This window comes from Staurois parvus, unplaced genomic scaffold (genome assembly GCF_062004578.1).
Source record: "Staurois parvus isolate SC_StPar_1 unplaced genomic scaffold, SC_StPar_1.0 ptg000029l, whole genome shotgun sequence".
In the NCBI taxonomy this organism is placed as follows: Eukaryota; Metazoa; Chordata; class Amphibia; order Anura; family Ranidae; genus Staurois; species Staurois parvus.
The window spans coordinates 3625006-3641990 of record NW_028317825.1 but is presented as its reverse complement, the minus strand read 5'-3'; the positions used below and the strand labels follow the sequence as shown (position 1 = coordinate 3641990).

At 39.5% G+C, this 16985-nt stretch overlaps 1 protein-coding gene across 1 annotated transcript in view; it reads right to left on the bottom strand.

Annotated features, from left to right (window-relative positions):
- Positions 1-16985, bottom strand: part of LIMK1 (LIM domain kinase 1) — a 178856-nt gene that overhangs the window by 44028 nt on the left and 117843 nt on the right. The window contains exons 4-5 of the mRNA XM_089657278.1: positions 13384-13493; positions 10682-10852 (exon numbers count right to left, since the gene is read on the bottom strand). Coding sequence (XP_089513404.1) covers positions 10682-10852; positions 13384-13493 — 281 coding nt within the window. The remainder of the gene's footprint in view (positions 1-10681; positions 10853-13383; positions 13494-16985) is intronic.

Below are 16985 nucleotides of genomic sequence, written 5' to 3'. Positions count from 1 at the left end.
GATTCAATTGCTATTGCCAATCCCTGATAAAATGGTAATATCTGCCCTTAAGTGAGGCTAAGCCTTTTCTACTGCCATGAATACTTATGGACAGAAAGGTTCAAAAGAATAAAATGCTTGGCACCTTTCATTGCCCTTGTACTGTTCAGTGCTCTGATGACCTAGTTTACTGCTGACTGTCAGAATACAGTATGCTGTTTGATGGTTATAAATACACATATATAGATTCCCACATACAGTACATAGGAGGGCAGTGAGCCATATAGCATTGATCTAACTACCCCCAATGACTGTGAGGGAGCAATGTTCAATAAACAGAGCTCAATAGAGAAGAGATGTACTCAAAAGCTTCTGGAATTGCTTTTTAGGATATGGAACAACTTCCTCTTTGCTGAGATGCCAGCACACATCTAAACTCTGCATTCTGCTCTGTAGCCAGATTCTTGTGGATGTAATTTTATTATGCTTAAACAGGGCCCAGAGTGCCTGCACCTCAGGTTTCAGAACGATGTTCCCTGGATTGGGAGCACAGAGGTATTTGTAATGCACATCACTACACTCACCACACTCTAATCTTGCTTTTCAGAACTTCATCTTTAAATGCCCTTGTGTACACAGCCCAGCAAAACCACAAAGCCATGCACATTAAGTAGCAAATAAATAGCAATGTGTTCTGTGTTCCTATATTATAATTCAGTTCAGTTTTAACATAAATCACCTCTGAAATACGCAACATAATTCTTTAGTTTAATGCAAATATATATATAAGGTAAAAGCAAACCAAATGAATAACAACAGTGTAAGTATATATTTTCTAATAATCATCTGAAACTGATTCTTTTCTGAGTTCCAGAAAATTGGCCAAGCATTTTATGAAGCCAGCTTAATGATCTGGAAACATTTTCAATTTGACATGAACAAGAATAGCTAATGTATTGCTCATTGTTGAGCCTGACCAGAATTTCTTCATTAATTACCTCATCCGTCTGACTGTCAGCATCAGCTCTATGTTATCATTGTCTCATTAGGCTTTGTGTCCAATTGATAATTTGATCAAGATAATTTGAGAATAACATATACAGTACACATGGCAACCCCTGACCATGAAAATATTACTACCTGACTACCTTGTTGTTCAGTCACATTTATTAGATTTTTACATATGTTTATTATCTCTATTACAAATGTAATGTATTGGTTGGTATGTTTCTCTTACCCAGATTATGGTATGTATCTATTAACCAGAACATTTGCAACTTGAAGAGATTCTTCATTTATAAAAAGAAAAGGGCTCATATTCCAGAGAAGTCCCCATTACACAGCCCTCAGTTTCTGACACTTTGCAGAGTTCTGAAGTCCATATCACTCACCCTTAAAGGTACAAACTAAACCCTGCCAAGGAATTTTGTTTTTCATTCTATCACTGCTTGAGTACATCAGAGCACCACTGTGTATAATCTTCTAGTTGTTAAATGGGTGTTTTGGAAATGCCTAATACTGAGCCTGTTATTCTTCAAGTCAGTGTAATTATGCACACTCCTGATGCAATCTAATTATCCAAGCTTATCACTCAGAAAGAAATTAACTCCCCTGCTTAACCTCCACTATAGTCTATAAATAAATATCATATCCAGAGATATGCATTTCTCAGAGATTAAAGCTATACAACAGAGTCTAATTAGCAAGAGGCTGTAGCCCTGCCCAAAGGTCAGCTTAAAATCCTGTTTAATCAGGTAAAAGGACAAGCATTTCATAACTCAATTAAACAATGGCACCACTGCCATCCTCTGAAGAATTATACTCAAGTGATGCCATTATGTAGACTTGCTGACAGGCAAGAGACACTGCTATGTTTCCCTTTCCCAAGAAACTTTGCTCAGTGCATAAGAGAGAAACAAAGCAAGATGAGTCTGCCGTTCAGATGTCACTTTGCCTTGGGCTGAATTTCTACTGATCTGTCATTTGGCTCTGGTACCGTACCAGGCATTTCAAACGCCAGCCGTAGCTTTCTTTCTGTAGATGCTGCAAGTGTCAGATCCATAAAAAATCTAAAATAAAATCTCTGACAGCTAGGTAGAGGAAGCAGCAGAATGTTTCGACCCAGAAGTCTTTGCAACAAGAGTTTTGGAAAAAGGATCAGTGGAAGAAGGAAGCAGAGGGGATGCACAAGTTCACTCTAGAATGCAATGAAACACATCCAGGTTTATATAATTATGAAGTGCAAAGTGCATCTATTTCATGATCTGACTACAATGACATACATCATTAAATAGCTTACCTATTCATACAATTACTAAAAGGGGAGACACTACTATTTAATTTTCTAGATAACATATTCTTGGTTAGCAGTTTAAATACTTTCATAGATTGCCGCCCATGAATAAATGAGAAATACTAAGAACTAAATAAGAATGAGGAAGCTACATAATACACATATGATGAAACTCTTTCACAGAAAAAAATGCCACATTCCATATCACAGACTTCTCAGGAATTCTGAATTGTACACGTTCCTCAGAGCACATAAAATACTGAAGGTCATATATACTGTTATCCACGCAAATGCAGTTCAGTTACATTTGTTTGGGGTTTGGTGATCTTGTATTCTAATTCACCAAATAACCTCTGGACTTATTTTTTAATTGTTATGTACCTAAAATCCTTTATCACAGCCAAGTGCAACTTCAATTAAATTTTTTAAAAAGTAGAGAAGGGAAAGGTTAGACTCTAAATTTAAATTTACCCAGTTGGAAGATTTCCCTTACTTTCAGTGAGGTCTCTGGGACAGGATATTAGGTCAAACAGACAGAAATAAAAACTTGCATACCACTTTAAATTTTGTTAATGCTGTGTACACACATAAAAATGTCCAATCACACCTGATGACTGTTATAATCCATACTGACATAATAATGATCTAGGAAAGAATTGATGCCATTAACAATGATTGTATGGAAACCTTTGGAAAAAGCCCAGCGATTCTGGAGGGATAAAATAATCAGGGTCTGCCAGATTCTTTCTGATATTAAGAGAAGATGCCTGGACCCATTTCTGAGTTTCATAATCCCCTGTTTTTTTAACTACAAATATATATCTCATTTGTCGTATCACAAATATGTTAGTGTTAACTGGCTGGAAAATTTGTAGGCTCATTTCCAATTCATCTCCCGCTAGTGTGCTGTTATGCATTTAATTTGCTAGATCACTGTCTGTATTCTCCTTAAAAACATATTAGCCCCCTGCATGGGAACATAAGCCTGTACACTCAATAGCTGATATACTTTGATAAAATAATCAGAACAAAAATTTTAAAAAGGCAAACTTTGAACTAACTCAGGGGACACAAACTACCTGCTGTGTGGCTCTAACATTTATTCTTTTCTCCAGTCTTTTAAAATAGTTCTCTTAAAGTTGAATTATTAATTAGGGAGAGATTAGATTTATGATCAATGACAATATGTTTTTAAATGAAATTGCATATATATTTAATCTGACCAAAGGCATTTGATGTTTTAAATCTCTAGAAATAAATGTCTTTCTAGAGCTCTTGGGGGGTGAAATGTTTGCAGTCCCCTAATCCAAATGCCAATATATGCAAATATTTTGATGGCCTCCTTTGTACTTGTAGGATACTATGTTTTTTGTCAAAACAACCCTAGCTGACAGCTTCTTTATCTTCTGAATGGCTCAGAATCTGAGACTACAATCTTCTGAATGGCCCTGAGTCTGAGACTACAATCTTCTGAATGGCCCTGAGTCTGAGACTACAATCTTCTGAATGGCCCTGAGTCTGAGACTGCAATCTTCTGAATGGCCCTGAGCCTGAGACTACAAAATAGCCTAATTGCACACAAGAGAAATTAAAATTGAAGCACTACAGAAGAGTCATGTAAAAATCTCACATTATGGTGGACACTAGTATCTGTTTAAATTTGGTTCCTTGAGAGTACATAAAACTCAAATTAAATGTAAATTAAAGTGCATATAAAGTGATATTTTTTGTTTCGTAAAGAATAGTTAAAGCCTATCTCTGGGTAAATGTGGCCATCCAGACCAAGAGTTTTAGGACTTCAGGTTTTTTTGTGTTGTGTTGGGGGGATATCTATTAATTTCCTGTCCTTGAGAAAATGCGGGGAAAATCCCTGTTGGATGACTATCATTGGAATAGGTGTCCCCATTACAAGATTTCTCATCTATTCCTGTTTCAGTGACAACTGTAAACATTTAGATTTCCCATTACTCTGCCTTGTCACAGTGGTTAATAGGACAACTAGAGGGTGACTCACCCAAGCATGGACACAGACAGCAATATTAAAATGACAGAGATTCTAACCCTTCAACACTATCCAAAACTAAAAAAAAGGAATTTTAACTTACCTATAAATGTCACATTTGGTGTACAGTACAGGACACAGGCTAGATATTTATAGAACCTGGTTTATAGGCTGCTACCTTTGAGTGAGCAATGCATAGTAACACAGGAAAGAAGGAAAACTGTCCTGTGTCCTGTACTGTACTCCAAGATATGGAATTTACAGGCAAGTCAAAATTCCTTTTATCCTAATTGTACTGTACCCTGGGATGTTCCCAAGCAAAGAATCAGAAGACAAACAGAACTGTGCCAGCTGTCCCAACAAATAGAAGAGGGTCAGAGGCCCCACTCAGAGCGCCTATGAAAGAACCTTGTGGCTGAAAGCTGCATCCACAGAGGCCTGGACATCCACCTAGCAGAACGTGGAGAATGCATGACTGAAAGACCAGGTGGTGACCTTACAACAGATTCTTGATATTGGAAAGCCCAGAAACCCCCCACTGATCTGGTGGAATAAGTGTGTGAAGGTACTGGAGATACTTTAACCTTTTGAGTGTAAGCTCTTACAATGAGTTGTCTTATCCAGCTAGCAATAGTAGACTTGAAAGTGGGGTGTCCTTATCGAGTGTTGGTAGGGAAAAAAGAGACAGCATATTCTGGATAGAAGCTGTGGATTTTAAATAAACTCTGATGGCTCTAGGTCTAAACAGTGGAGAGCAATTTCCTTGGGATGCTCATAAGCAGGGCACAAGAAAGAAATGGCAAGGCCTTCATTATGTTGGAAGGCTGATACCACTTTCAAAAGGAGGTAGGAGGTAGAAAGGAGGGATGTAGACGTAAGGTCACTTTATCCTTATGAAGAAATAAATGAAGAAATGCAGTGCAACAGTATATCTACAAATATGGTGCTACCAATATAATATGTGCATATATAAGTAGTGAAAAACAGAAGACTGTGCCTGTGAAAATCAATGTGTGCTATACCAGATGTCTTACACTCTATTGCGCTCACCTCCAAGTTTGACCCGTAATGTTGGATCAAACTTGGAGGTGAGCATAATAGTGTTGGAAGTGGATGAGCACTAATGGGTGACACAGGAGCACTGTACATGTTGACACAGTAGTGTGTTACACTGGTCTACTTGAAGTACAGCGGATTTAAAGGGACAGCTCACCATTTTTTGAGACCATATTCGGATGACACTTGTTGGTGTTTTTGGATCACGATTTATAGGATATATACCACACAAGTCCACGTGTTGATATTCAAGATTTAAAGGGACAGTGCACTATTAAGGACATTTCTATTTGGTATTTGTGTGCACAATTCATTTATAGCACCGGTTATGTGCAGTTTATGGGGATCTATATGTATGCATTAGTAAGACATCTGGTATAGCACACATTGATTTTCACAGGCACAGTCTTCTATTTTTCACTACTTATATATTCACGTATTATATTGGTAGCACCATACTTGTAGATATACTGTTGCACTGCATTTCTTCATTTATTTATGCTTTACATGTGGGAACACATTATATGCTACTGTCAGGGCCTGGACTTGAACCTGGGACTTCTACTGTGTCGGGCAGTAACTCTACTCACTGAGCTACCTGGGATGCTGGACAACACTTTGCCTCATCTATTGGATAATCCTGCCTTGTGCCTTGTTTGCTCTTGAACCTTGAACTCCTTGCTCCTCCCATGAACTTCCTATATAAGCCATGTCCTTGGACTTCCTCCTTGCCAGATTATTGTGCCTTTCCAGCCAATATCCTGCTACTGTTCCTGCTGCTGTCTACACCTCCGCTACTGACCTTTGGCTTGTTCCTGACCACGATTGATCTGCTACCATTTGTGACCGACCCTTGGCTTGTGACCGACTCTGCTTTCGTCTGATCCCTAACCTGTTGATCCGCTATTGGTTCCCAGTCTGCTCATTCCCTGGTGGGGTGATCCTGAGATCTGCGACCTGGTATTAACACGCAGCCCAATCCATCTCCACCATTAGGAGCTCTGGTGAATACCGGTTAATACTTAGACCCCACACCTCAGGTGAGCCTGCGTCACTCCCAGGGGGATCCGCTGGTGTACCTATCCTGCTGGTTCCAGGTAAGCCTTTTACTGCTATAGCAACTGGTCTCTGAACCTGACCTTACACCGTGATAGCTAGCCACACAAGTTCGTTAGGAGGTCCATTGCGCTGAGGGTTCTCTATACATAATATCCTTATGAAGACTGGGCTCCTTACAAGAGAGAGCTGCTAATTCTGAAAAACATCTGCCAGATGTAATAGCCACCACTAAAGCCACTTTGCAGGAGAGATCACCCAAGGAGAGGACCAAATGGGTTCAAAGAGTGGTTTCTGCAGAGAAAACCAAATAGAGATCCCAAGGAAGCAAAGGCTGCTCTAACAAGGATCTGATCCATGATACACCATGAATGAAGGTTTTAACAAGTAAAAGCGAGACCAAACACTTTTGGAATAAAAAGTGTATAGCTATGAGACACACAGAGTGCGGCTCGGTCCCACAGCCACTCCCCCCTCACTAGCTATGATTGACAACAGCGAGAGCAATTATGTCTCAGCCAATGAGAAGGCAGAGACCCAGGAGAGCTTCTGCTCTTGTGCACATCGCTGGATCGGGATCAGGTGAGTGTAAGGGGGTATTGAGAAGGGAAGCTGCACACTGAAGGTTTTTTTTACCTTCATGCATAGAATGCCTAATAGTAAAAAAATCTTCAACCTTTAAAACCATTTTAAATGCCTACCACTTCAGCATGCTTTTTTGATGTGTTTTTTACACTTCTGTGATGCTTTTTTGAAGCTTTAACCGTTTTCCCGCTTCCCTATAGTAGAACTACTGCTGCAGCGTGGCAGGGTTGTGCAAAATCACGGCGGCTAGGGATGTCAATCACCGGGCAAAGCTGACAGGGAGAGATCTGTGTGCAAACAACACAGGTCTCTCTCCTGCCAGCAAGGACATGCTGCTGTGTATTTCTATGCACAGCAGAGAAATACACAGCAGCATGTCTCCCTAGTAAAACACACACAGCACATCATGTAAAACAGCACACTGTTAACCCTTTGATTGCCCCACATATTACCCCCTTCCTGCCAAGTGTCATTAATACAGTGTCAGTGCTTTTTATTAGCACTGATCACTGTATTAGTGTCATTGAGATGTCAGTGGCAGTTAGCTCCCACCCAGTGTTAGAATGCCTGCCGCGGTCCCGCTATAAGTTGCTGATTACCGCCATTACTAGTATATAAAAAAAACAAAAACATTCCAGCATACGTACCGCCATTTGCAGACGCTATAACTTTCACATAAACCAATTAATTTACATGTAGTAGATCTTTTTAGCAAAGACATGTAGCAGAATACATTTTGGCCTAAATTTATGAAGACATTTGATTTTTAATTTTTTTTACTGGATGTGTTTTATAGCAAAAAGTAAAAAATATAGTTTTTTTTCCCCCAAAATTGTTGTTTTTTTTTTTTATAGCGCAAAAAAAATAAAAACCGCAGAGGTGATCAAATACCACCGAACGAAAGCTCTATTTGTGGAAAAAAAAGGACATAAATTAATTTATGTACAGCGTTGCATGACCGTACTATTGTTAAAGTAATGGAGTGCCATATCGCAAAAAAAATGGCCTGCTCAGTGAGGGGGTTAAATCCTCTAAGAGGTTAATAAAGCTTGTCAAATGCCCTGTGTGCTAATTTTTTTTGTTTTAAAGGGACCCAGTAGTACCTTTTAAGCCTTTTACCCTTTACCACTCAGCAGATCCCCAGCTCTTTGGTGCCCTTGATCAGCAGATTCCCCGCTTATTAGTACCCTTGTTGTCCCCTGCTCAGTAGTATCCCCAGCTCTGTTGATGCCCCACTCAGTAGTACCCCTAGCTTTGCTGATCCCCTGCTCAGTAGAAACTTAGTAGTAACACCCAGCTCTGCTGATCCCCTGCTCAGTAGTAACCCTCAGCTCTGCTGATCCTCTCTCTGGTCCCTGCTCACCTCCCGCTATATTGCTCCCACACTGCGTACCACGTGTGACATTGCTAGTTTCTCCTGCTCCAGTCTGCCAGCTCTGCTGATCCTCTGATGCTCAGTCCTCTCTCTCCAGTCCCTGTTCACCTTCTGCTATAGCATTCCCTTGCTGCAGACCATGTGTGCCATCTGCTAGCTGCTCCGCTCCATTCCGGACCCCACTCACCTTTCAGCTGTTCCACGCTGCACACAAGATGTGATGTCTGTACTATACGCTTGCAAAATATACAGTCATGGCCAAAAATACTGGCACCCCTGCATTTCTACAAATGTTTAGGAGATTGATTTCAGTTATTTTTTTCCAAGGAGTGTGCTACCAAATATTAAATTGAGGGTGCCAATAATTTTGTCTAGTCCATTTTTTAAACATTTGTAATTGCAACAATTTTCTGAGCGAAGTATCTGACAGAAATGCAAGGTTGTTAATATGTTTGACCATGACTGTATACACATGAACCAGAAGTGACTGCTGATGACGTATTTCCGGTTCACCTGTTGACTTCCCAGTGCATCCTGAGATATCTCATACTGTATCTGCAATACCTCCAAAAGTACGCCAAGGTAACTCTGAATAAAAGCCCCTCAAACACTGCAGGTGCTGTTAGTGAGCTTTGTCATAGACTGCTGAAGGCTTCGGAGATGCTTTGAAGCACCAAGAAAGAAACATGTGGTATAATTTTTGAAGCAAAGCAAAGGCAATGTTTGAACGGAACTGTAAGCTTAACATTTTATTTAGTTAGAGGTACTCTGATTTGCATTCAAATTGCTTTAAAAAAGCGTTTCCAGTGCCACATTTTGAAGCAAGTGTAAATGAGCCCTTAAGGTCCAATCATGAGACATTAGAAATAGAGACAGAAGCGTGTTTGCCAGAAGCAAAACCTTTGCCATGTCTAGGATGAGGCCTAAGTATTCCAGACAAAACAGCAGCTGAGGAGCAGGCTTTTGGAAGTTGATAAAGCAATCCAGAGCCTGAGGACTCTGAATAGACCTTTGGAGGTTTCCAGAGTTTTGGAGGGATATAAATCCTTCAGAAGAATGTCATCTAGGTGCCCTGTAAATTAAAATTCTTAAGAAGGTGAGCAGGGTGCAAGCACCTTTGTGAATGCTCTGGGTCCAGAAGATAGGCCAAATGGCAGTATGCGACAAGTACTTTTGAAGTGCTCTGGGCAGAAGTGGTGGTATTAATGCAACCTATCGTGTGATGTAACAGCTTGTCATCTACTTGTGATTAAGCTCTGAATGGTCCAAATTTTATAGCCAAGTTTGAAAGTTTAAACATTCAATAGGTGAATGAAGTCAAACACAATTCGTTTCCTGATATATTTAACATAAGTGTCAATACTATTTAGAAGACACTAATCAGTGTACTGTACTGAAGTAGCTGCATACTTGCTATAAGGCTACAGCAATTGCCTGATAACCTTTCCACATCACTTGTCCCTGTATGGGTCCAGGCTTCCCCCATCACAGTTGGCATAACTCGGAAGCGGTCTTAAGGGTCTGGGAATCATAAGAATGGATTACAGCTCTGGGCCAGTATAGCACCCTGCAGCTAACTACACTCAGGGGTTGCTTTACTAAAACTGGAGAGTGCAAAATCTGTTCTGCATAGAAACCAATCAGCTTCCAGGTTTGTTTTCTTTCAAAGTTTAAATGAACAAGCTAAAGTTAGTAGGACAGGACAATTTGGTTGGTTGCAGGCTGGTTGGTAAGTTGAGCTGGGAATTTTTCTTTCTTGTTGTTTGGCATGTGTCGCCCTTCTATTTGCTCCTTGCTGCAAAGGCCAGTTATAGGCTGGGGCAGTTGCCGTTTGTTTGTAATGTTGGTATATTGGTGAGGAGATGCACTGGACACCTTTGCTGCCATTGTGCTATATGCTAAGTGTCCAGTGCGCCCTGTGCCTTTAAGGAGGGGTGGGCTCCCTCTTAAGCTGGGAATATTTCTTTGTTGTTTTTTTTTTATGAATAGCTAGTCTGTGCTCTGTGCTGTTCGATTAAAATAAAATGTTTGGCTTTAGATACAAATTAACTTGACTTTCTCACTTGCAATATTTCCTGAATGATCTTTAGCAGTTGACATATTGATTCTACCTTATTAGGCAGTTACTTATTATTTTTAAAGAATTTGTTATTTAACCCTTGCTTAAGTTTATCTTGAATGAATTGGTATCGTGTTAGCAGATGAGCCATTTTAAAGTTTATGTGTTGGATGACCAGTACACAATTGAAATGCTAGTTTGAAGAGTTCGTAGGGAGGTCAGTGATGAAATATGTCTGTCAAAAAAAAAGAAAAAAGAAAAAACAGAAGTACTTACTCACGGACTCGCACAGTGTGAGAGTGCTCAGCACATGATGGAGTGATGGAAACAGACAGCCCACGTCTGCCATCTGATGCAGGAAGAGATACCAGAGTCACTGTGTGAGGTGATCGAGAGACTGGAGAGTCAATCACTGGAGTCAATGAGGTTTGATAGTAGCATGGTCCACTTTGACAAAAATGAGAAACAGATTATTTGCCTCCTTCATATATGTATTCCAAATTAATATTTATATTTTATTCCTAAATTCAACTTTAAATGAAGACAAATCCACTTGCTTTATTTATTATCTTTAAATGGAAATGGCATATGAATACCTTCTGTTTTAAGAAGTGTATCTAAACCCCAGAAAAGAAATGGAATATATTGCAGCTTACCAATCCTTAGATGTAGTGGTATTAGTTTTATTTTTTTCTGTCTTTTTTACCTTCCCATCTTAAAATGGCATTCCAGCCAAAAATTAACTAAGCTAAAATCTATTCCCATCCCCATTCTAAGACTATTCTATCTACCCTGTAAAAGAAAAGATGCCTATACTTACCTATTCTGAAGCCACTCCAGTCCGGTCACATGATCGGGTTCCAGCACAGGCTTAAGTGTAGAGGAGGAACAGCCAACAACGGCAGACCCTCAGTAAGCCGAAGGGTGAAGTCATCACCCAAGCTCTGCAGCCGTTGTTGCTGTCTCTCTTCTACATTGAAGCCAGCACTGGGACCCGATCATGTGACCGAACTGGAGCTGCTTCAGAATAGGTAAGTACAGACATCTTTTTTTTTTTTTTACAGAGTAGTTAGAATAGCCTTAGAATGGGGGAGGGAGTTAATTTAGGCATAGTTAGTGTTTGACTGGAATTCCACTTTATAGGTAGCTCCTCTATGAAGAAGCAATAGAGACACCCTGGGACTATATCTACTCATAGACAAAATGGACATAAATGGTAAATTTGTAACTAATGAATCAAAGCTGAGCCAAAGTTAACACTTTTAAAAGGAGTTACAGCAACATTTTTGCTTTTGTCATAAAGGTTTTACATAAATGACTGGAAGTTGACCACTTACACCCCATGTTAGTAATAAATGGGTTGTCCTAACCCTTTGACACTTTTTCTGGACAGCTTGGACTGGTAACTACTTAGATACCATAGTACATTTAACAACGGCAAATCAGTGGGCCTTTATTTACCCAGTGTGTTTATGAATGGCACAGGACAAACAGCCCTCGGGTGGCTGATCCGCTGGCTAATCATAGTGTAGACAGCTGGATACACAGAGATGTTGTACCCAGCTGATCCGAGTGGCTGGGTACTATGCGAATCTCTGTGATTGGTCATTAAAGAAATTACATGGTACTAATTACAGTGCTGATTCCTCTCCTTTCCTTTCCAACAGGGGAAGGAGAGAGATACTGTAATTGTGAATGGGGACAGAATGAACCATTCGTTCAGTTGCTGTAACACAGGAATCTTTTTTTTTTGTTAAACCTTTCCTGTTCCTTTCCTACCTATACTATATCCAGCGCTGTCCCTAGTGGCCTGTATATTAACCCTTCTCCTCTCTTATCCCACCCATCTGAATGTTAATCCCTGAATCATGTCACTATATGTGACCAGTACATTAACCACTTCACTGCCTCCTCCCTCTGTGTCTGACCTTTACATTACTGAATCTACCAGACAATTACCAAGCACCATGTATAAACCCCTCAGTACCGTCATGTTTCTTCATTTCCAAAAACTTGTGGCAAAAAAATGAGGTCCCTTTGGGGTGTCTAATTTCCATAAAACTTAATTTTGGGGTTTTTCAAACTATTCTGGCAATTTGTATGTTAAAAGAAAATAAGGGAAACTGTTTTTTTGTATGGTCTTTTTTCCTTTTTTATAGTAAAACATTTAAAAAAACAGCAGTTATTAAATACCACCAAAAGAAAACTCTCTAAAGAATGATATAAAATTAATTTAAGAAAATTAATTCGGGAGCACTGTTGCATGACAGTAATTGTCAGTCAAATTATCACAGTGTTGAAAACTGGAAAATGTCCTGGTAATGAAGGGGTATTACAGGCTGGTATACAAGTGGTTAAAATAAGTTGAGAAATAACAGACTTGATCACAGGTTTACCAGGTACAAATAAGGGGGAAAAAAGAAAACAAATGCAGTCACCACATCTAAAGATTGGAGAACTGCAGTATATTACATTATTTGGTATTTTTGGCCCCCTAATTATAGCTAGTTATCTAGTCTCATTGTTCTCCAAATCCTACTCCACATTGGTTATGCTGTGAATATCATGCAATGATTTGTTCTAACAAGCTGAAACAGCTGTATGCCAGTTTGATAAACGTTTGTGTATTTCATGCTTTACCATCATTATCAATGAGGCTCTATAAACTGAGTGCTCTGCAAAATTTACCATGAGGGAATAAAGGAATAGTTTGCGGGGCTCCTACAGCCTCCAAAGACAAGAAAAAAAAAAACTCCTTTTGTTTTTAAATTAATTATTATGAAAATGGCATGAAACTATCTTCTGTATTAACAATGCAAGTATGTTTGTTTTACAGAACTTTAGTAGAGAATCTTTTGGTTTATTTTGTCTCCTAACATATCCAGAATGGATATTATGTTCATGCACAACAAAGAAACATATAAAGTCAGTCAAATATGTTGACTTTAGCCCCCAAAATAAATTTTTTTCTGTCTTACCAGTACAACTTGGACCTCTCCACTAGAGCATATGTTTCTCCATCACCAATGAAAGAGGCACATCGTGAACACAAGAAGCATTCGGGATGATACTTGTGCTCTCCTGCTACCTGTGAAAGCAAAAATATGATTTTACAAAAAAACTGCATGAGATGGCACATTACACTGAAGGTTGAGTATAAGATACAGTCAGGTCCATAAATATTGGGACATCGACACAATTCTAACATTTTTGGCTCTATACACCACCACAATGGATTTGAAATGAAACAAAGATGTGCTTTAACTGCAGACTGTCAGCTTTAATTTGAGGGTATTTACATCCAAATCAGGTGAACGGTGTAGGAATTACAACATATGTGCCTCCCACTTATTAAGGGACCAAAATTAATGGGACAATTGGCTTCTCAGCCGTTCCATGGCCAGGTGTGTGTTATTTCCTCATTATCCCAATTACAATGAGCAGATACAAGGTCCAGAGTTCATTTCAAGTGTGCTATTTGCATTTGGAATCTGTTGCTGTCAACTCTCAAGATGAGATCCAAAGAGCTGTCACTATCAGTGAAGCAAGCCATCATTAGGCTGAAAAAACAAAACAAACCCATCAGAGAGATAGCAAAAACATTAGGCGTGGCCAAAACAACTGTTTGGAACATTCTTAAAAAGAAGGAACGCATCGGTGAGCTCAGCAACACCAAAAGACCCGGAAGACCGCGGAAAACAACTGTGGTGGATGACCGAAGAATTCTTTCCCTGGTGAAGAAAACACCCTTCACAACAGTTGGCCAGATCAAGAACACTCTCCAGGAGGTAGGTGTATGTGTGTCAAAGTCAATAATCAAGAGAAGACTTCACCAGAGTGAATACAGAAGGTTCACCACAAGATGTAAACCATTGGTGAGCCTCAAAAACAGGAAGGCCAGATTAGAGTTTGCCAAACGACATCTAAAAAAGCCTTCAAAGTTCTGGAACAACATCCTATGGACAGATGAGACCAAGATCAACTTGTACCAGAGTGATGGGAAGAGAGAGTATGGAGAAGGAAAGGAACTGCTCATGATCCTAAGCATACCACCTCATCAGTGAAGCATGGTGGTGGTAGTGTCATGGCGTGGGCATGTATGGCTGCCAATGGAACTGGTTCTCTTGTATTTATTGATGATGTGACTGCTGACAAAAGCAGCAGGATGAATTCTGAAGTGTTTCGGGCAATATTATCTGCTCATATTCAGCCAAATGCTTCAGAACTCATTGGACGCCGCTTCACAGTGCAGATGGACAATGACCCAAAGCATACTGCAAAAGCAACCAAAGAGTTTTTTAAGGGATAGAAGTGGAATATTATGCAATGGCCAAGTCAATCACCTGACCTGAATCTGATTGAGCATGCATTTCATTTGCTGAAGACAAAACTGAAGGGAAAATACCCCAAGAACAAGCAGGAACTGAAGACAGTTGCAGTAGAGGCCTGGCAGAGCATCACCAGGGATGAAACCCAGCGTCTGGTGATGTCTATGCGTTCCAGACTTCAGGCTGTAATTGACTGCAAAGGATTTGCAACCAAGTATTAAAAAGTGAAAGTTTGATTTATGATTATTATTCTGTCCCATTACTTTTGGTTCCTTAATAAGTGGGAGGCACATATGCAAACTGTTGTACTTCCTACACCGTTCACCTGATTTGGATGTAAATACCCTCAAATTAAAGCTGACAGTCTGCAGTTAAAGCACATCTTGTTCGTTTCATTTCAAATCCATTGTGGTGGTGTATAGAGCCAAAAATGTTAGAATTGTGTTGATGTCCCAATATTTATGGACCTGACTGTATGTGGGGAAAATTCACAAGGGTGACGGAGGGGTTGTGGAAAAATAGGCACGTTATATCATATATGGTGGGAGTGCCCGAAGATCCAAGGTTTATGGGAGATAATTGCCCAACTAATTGAGAATATCTCTGGGATAAAGATAGGACTGGACCCAGAAGTATGTCTACTACATAGTACAGAGTTATCAGTAAATAAATATAAGGACTCGGGTATATGGTGCTACCTGAATGCGGCGAAGGGTCTGATACCTAAGTTTTGGCATAGACCAGAGGTGCCGAAGATAGAGGACTGGGTGGAAAGAACGAATCAAATATGTAGGATGGAGAGATTGTGTTATATGCAGGAAGACAGGATGGAGTTGTTCTCTAAGAGGTGGAGAAAATGGGAAGAATTTATGGTGAAATATATGAAGTAGCAATGTGAGAAAGATGGAAGGATTTATATATCCTATATTCTAGTTGGGAAAAGAGGTAATAGAACAATGCAGAGTGGGTGGGTTTACATGGGGGGAGGGAGGTTTTATTTAGGGAGGAGGGGAAATTAGATAGAGGGGGGGAGGGAAATGGGAATAAAGATAGTAAGAAATGTTATTAATGATATGGAAATGGTTTTTGTATGAGAATAATGATGAAATATGTATTATATATGGAAAATAAATAAAAATTTAAATAAAAAAAAAAGAGAAGCATCAGTTTCCGAAGACAACTTTTACAGTTTTCTGAAACATTTATTTCGTTCTAACAGATATGTTAGAATAAAATGCTTTAGATTCCATTAGCAGAGGGAAGGACTCAAAATCTTTGACCTTGGGGGCAGATAAAACTGACTAGTGCTTTCATGGTAAAACACATTTCTCTGGGCTAAAGAAAGTGTACTATGGAAAGTGTGCTATGGTGCCTTACTGACTAGTGGGCACAGGAAAGGGTGAGTGTTCCCAAAATGCATGGTTTATTGTAACAGGCATTTTCATATCAGTTTCTTTGTCAGCTCTCAGCGTTCAGTCACTTGACATCTCAGAGCTGTGAAAGCAGTTGCTGCTGAAAGATTTATTTTTGCCAGGCTTGGTAATCAAAGGTCTGGACAGTGAGCAGGTAGCTTTAATTCCCAGCATGTGTTACTGACTGTTAGTCCTGCTCTGCATAATGTCTGAATGGTAAGAAATCTCCAGACCAAAATATCTTATTAACACATGGCTACAACTTCCTTCAGCCAAACTCTCCCCTGCACTATCATTAGTGAGCTGCAGTATATTTATCATTGTCTTGATATAATTTACTACTTTTGTCCCATATATTCTTTCAAATTAAAAAAAAAATAAAATAAATCACAAAGCTGATAATAGAACCATGGTTCGTAAAAGAGATTTGCATGTACTTGACATTGACACAGTATTAATGACTCTTCTGAATTTCTGTTGAGAGACTTGCAGAAATGCAAAATCCAATTCTGAATTGGCAAAGTGAATAATCATCTACATTTTGATGCTGTTATGCTTCAGCTTGCAGCATTCGAAGACAAATATCATGTACAGTACATGAAAGTTCTGGGTCTCTAGTAACATCCTGATTCTGTTTGTTTCAGGCACTAAGCAATATTCACACAGAGTACAACTACAACCAATGATGCCCTTGTCTCCATTCCCTTGATTAAAAACTTGTTCTTTGCTGCAATGAAGCCACTTTTGAGCCTTCAGCATAAGGAATGCTACAACTCACAATCACAACACATAGACACAAGAAGTATATCTAAGATTTTAGGGAGCTGGCACTTGCTTTTC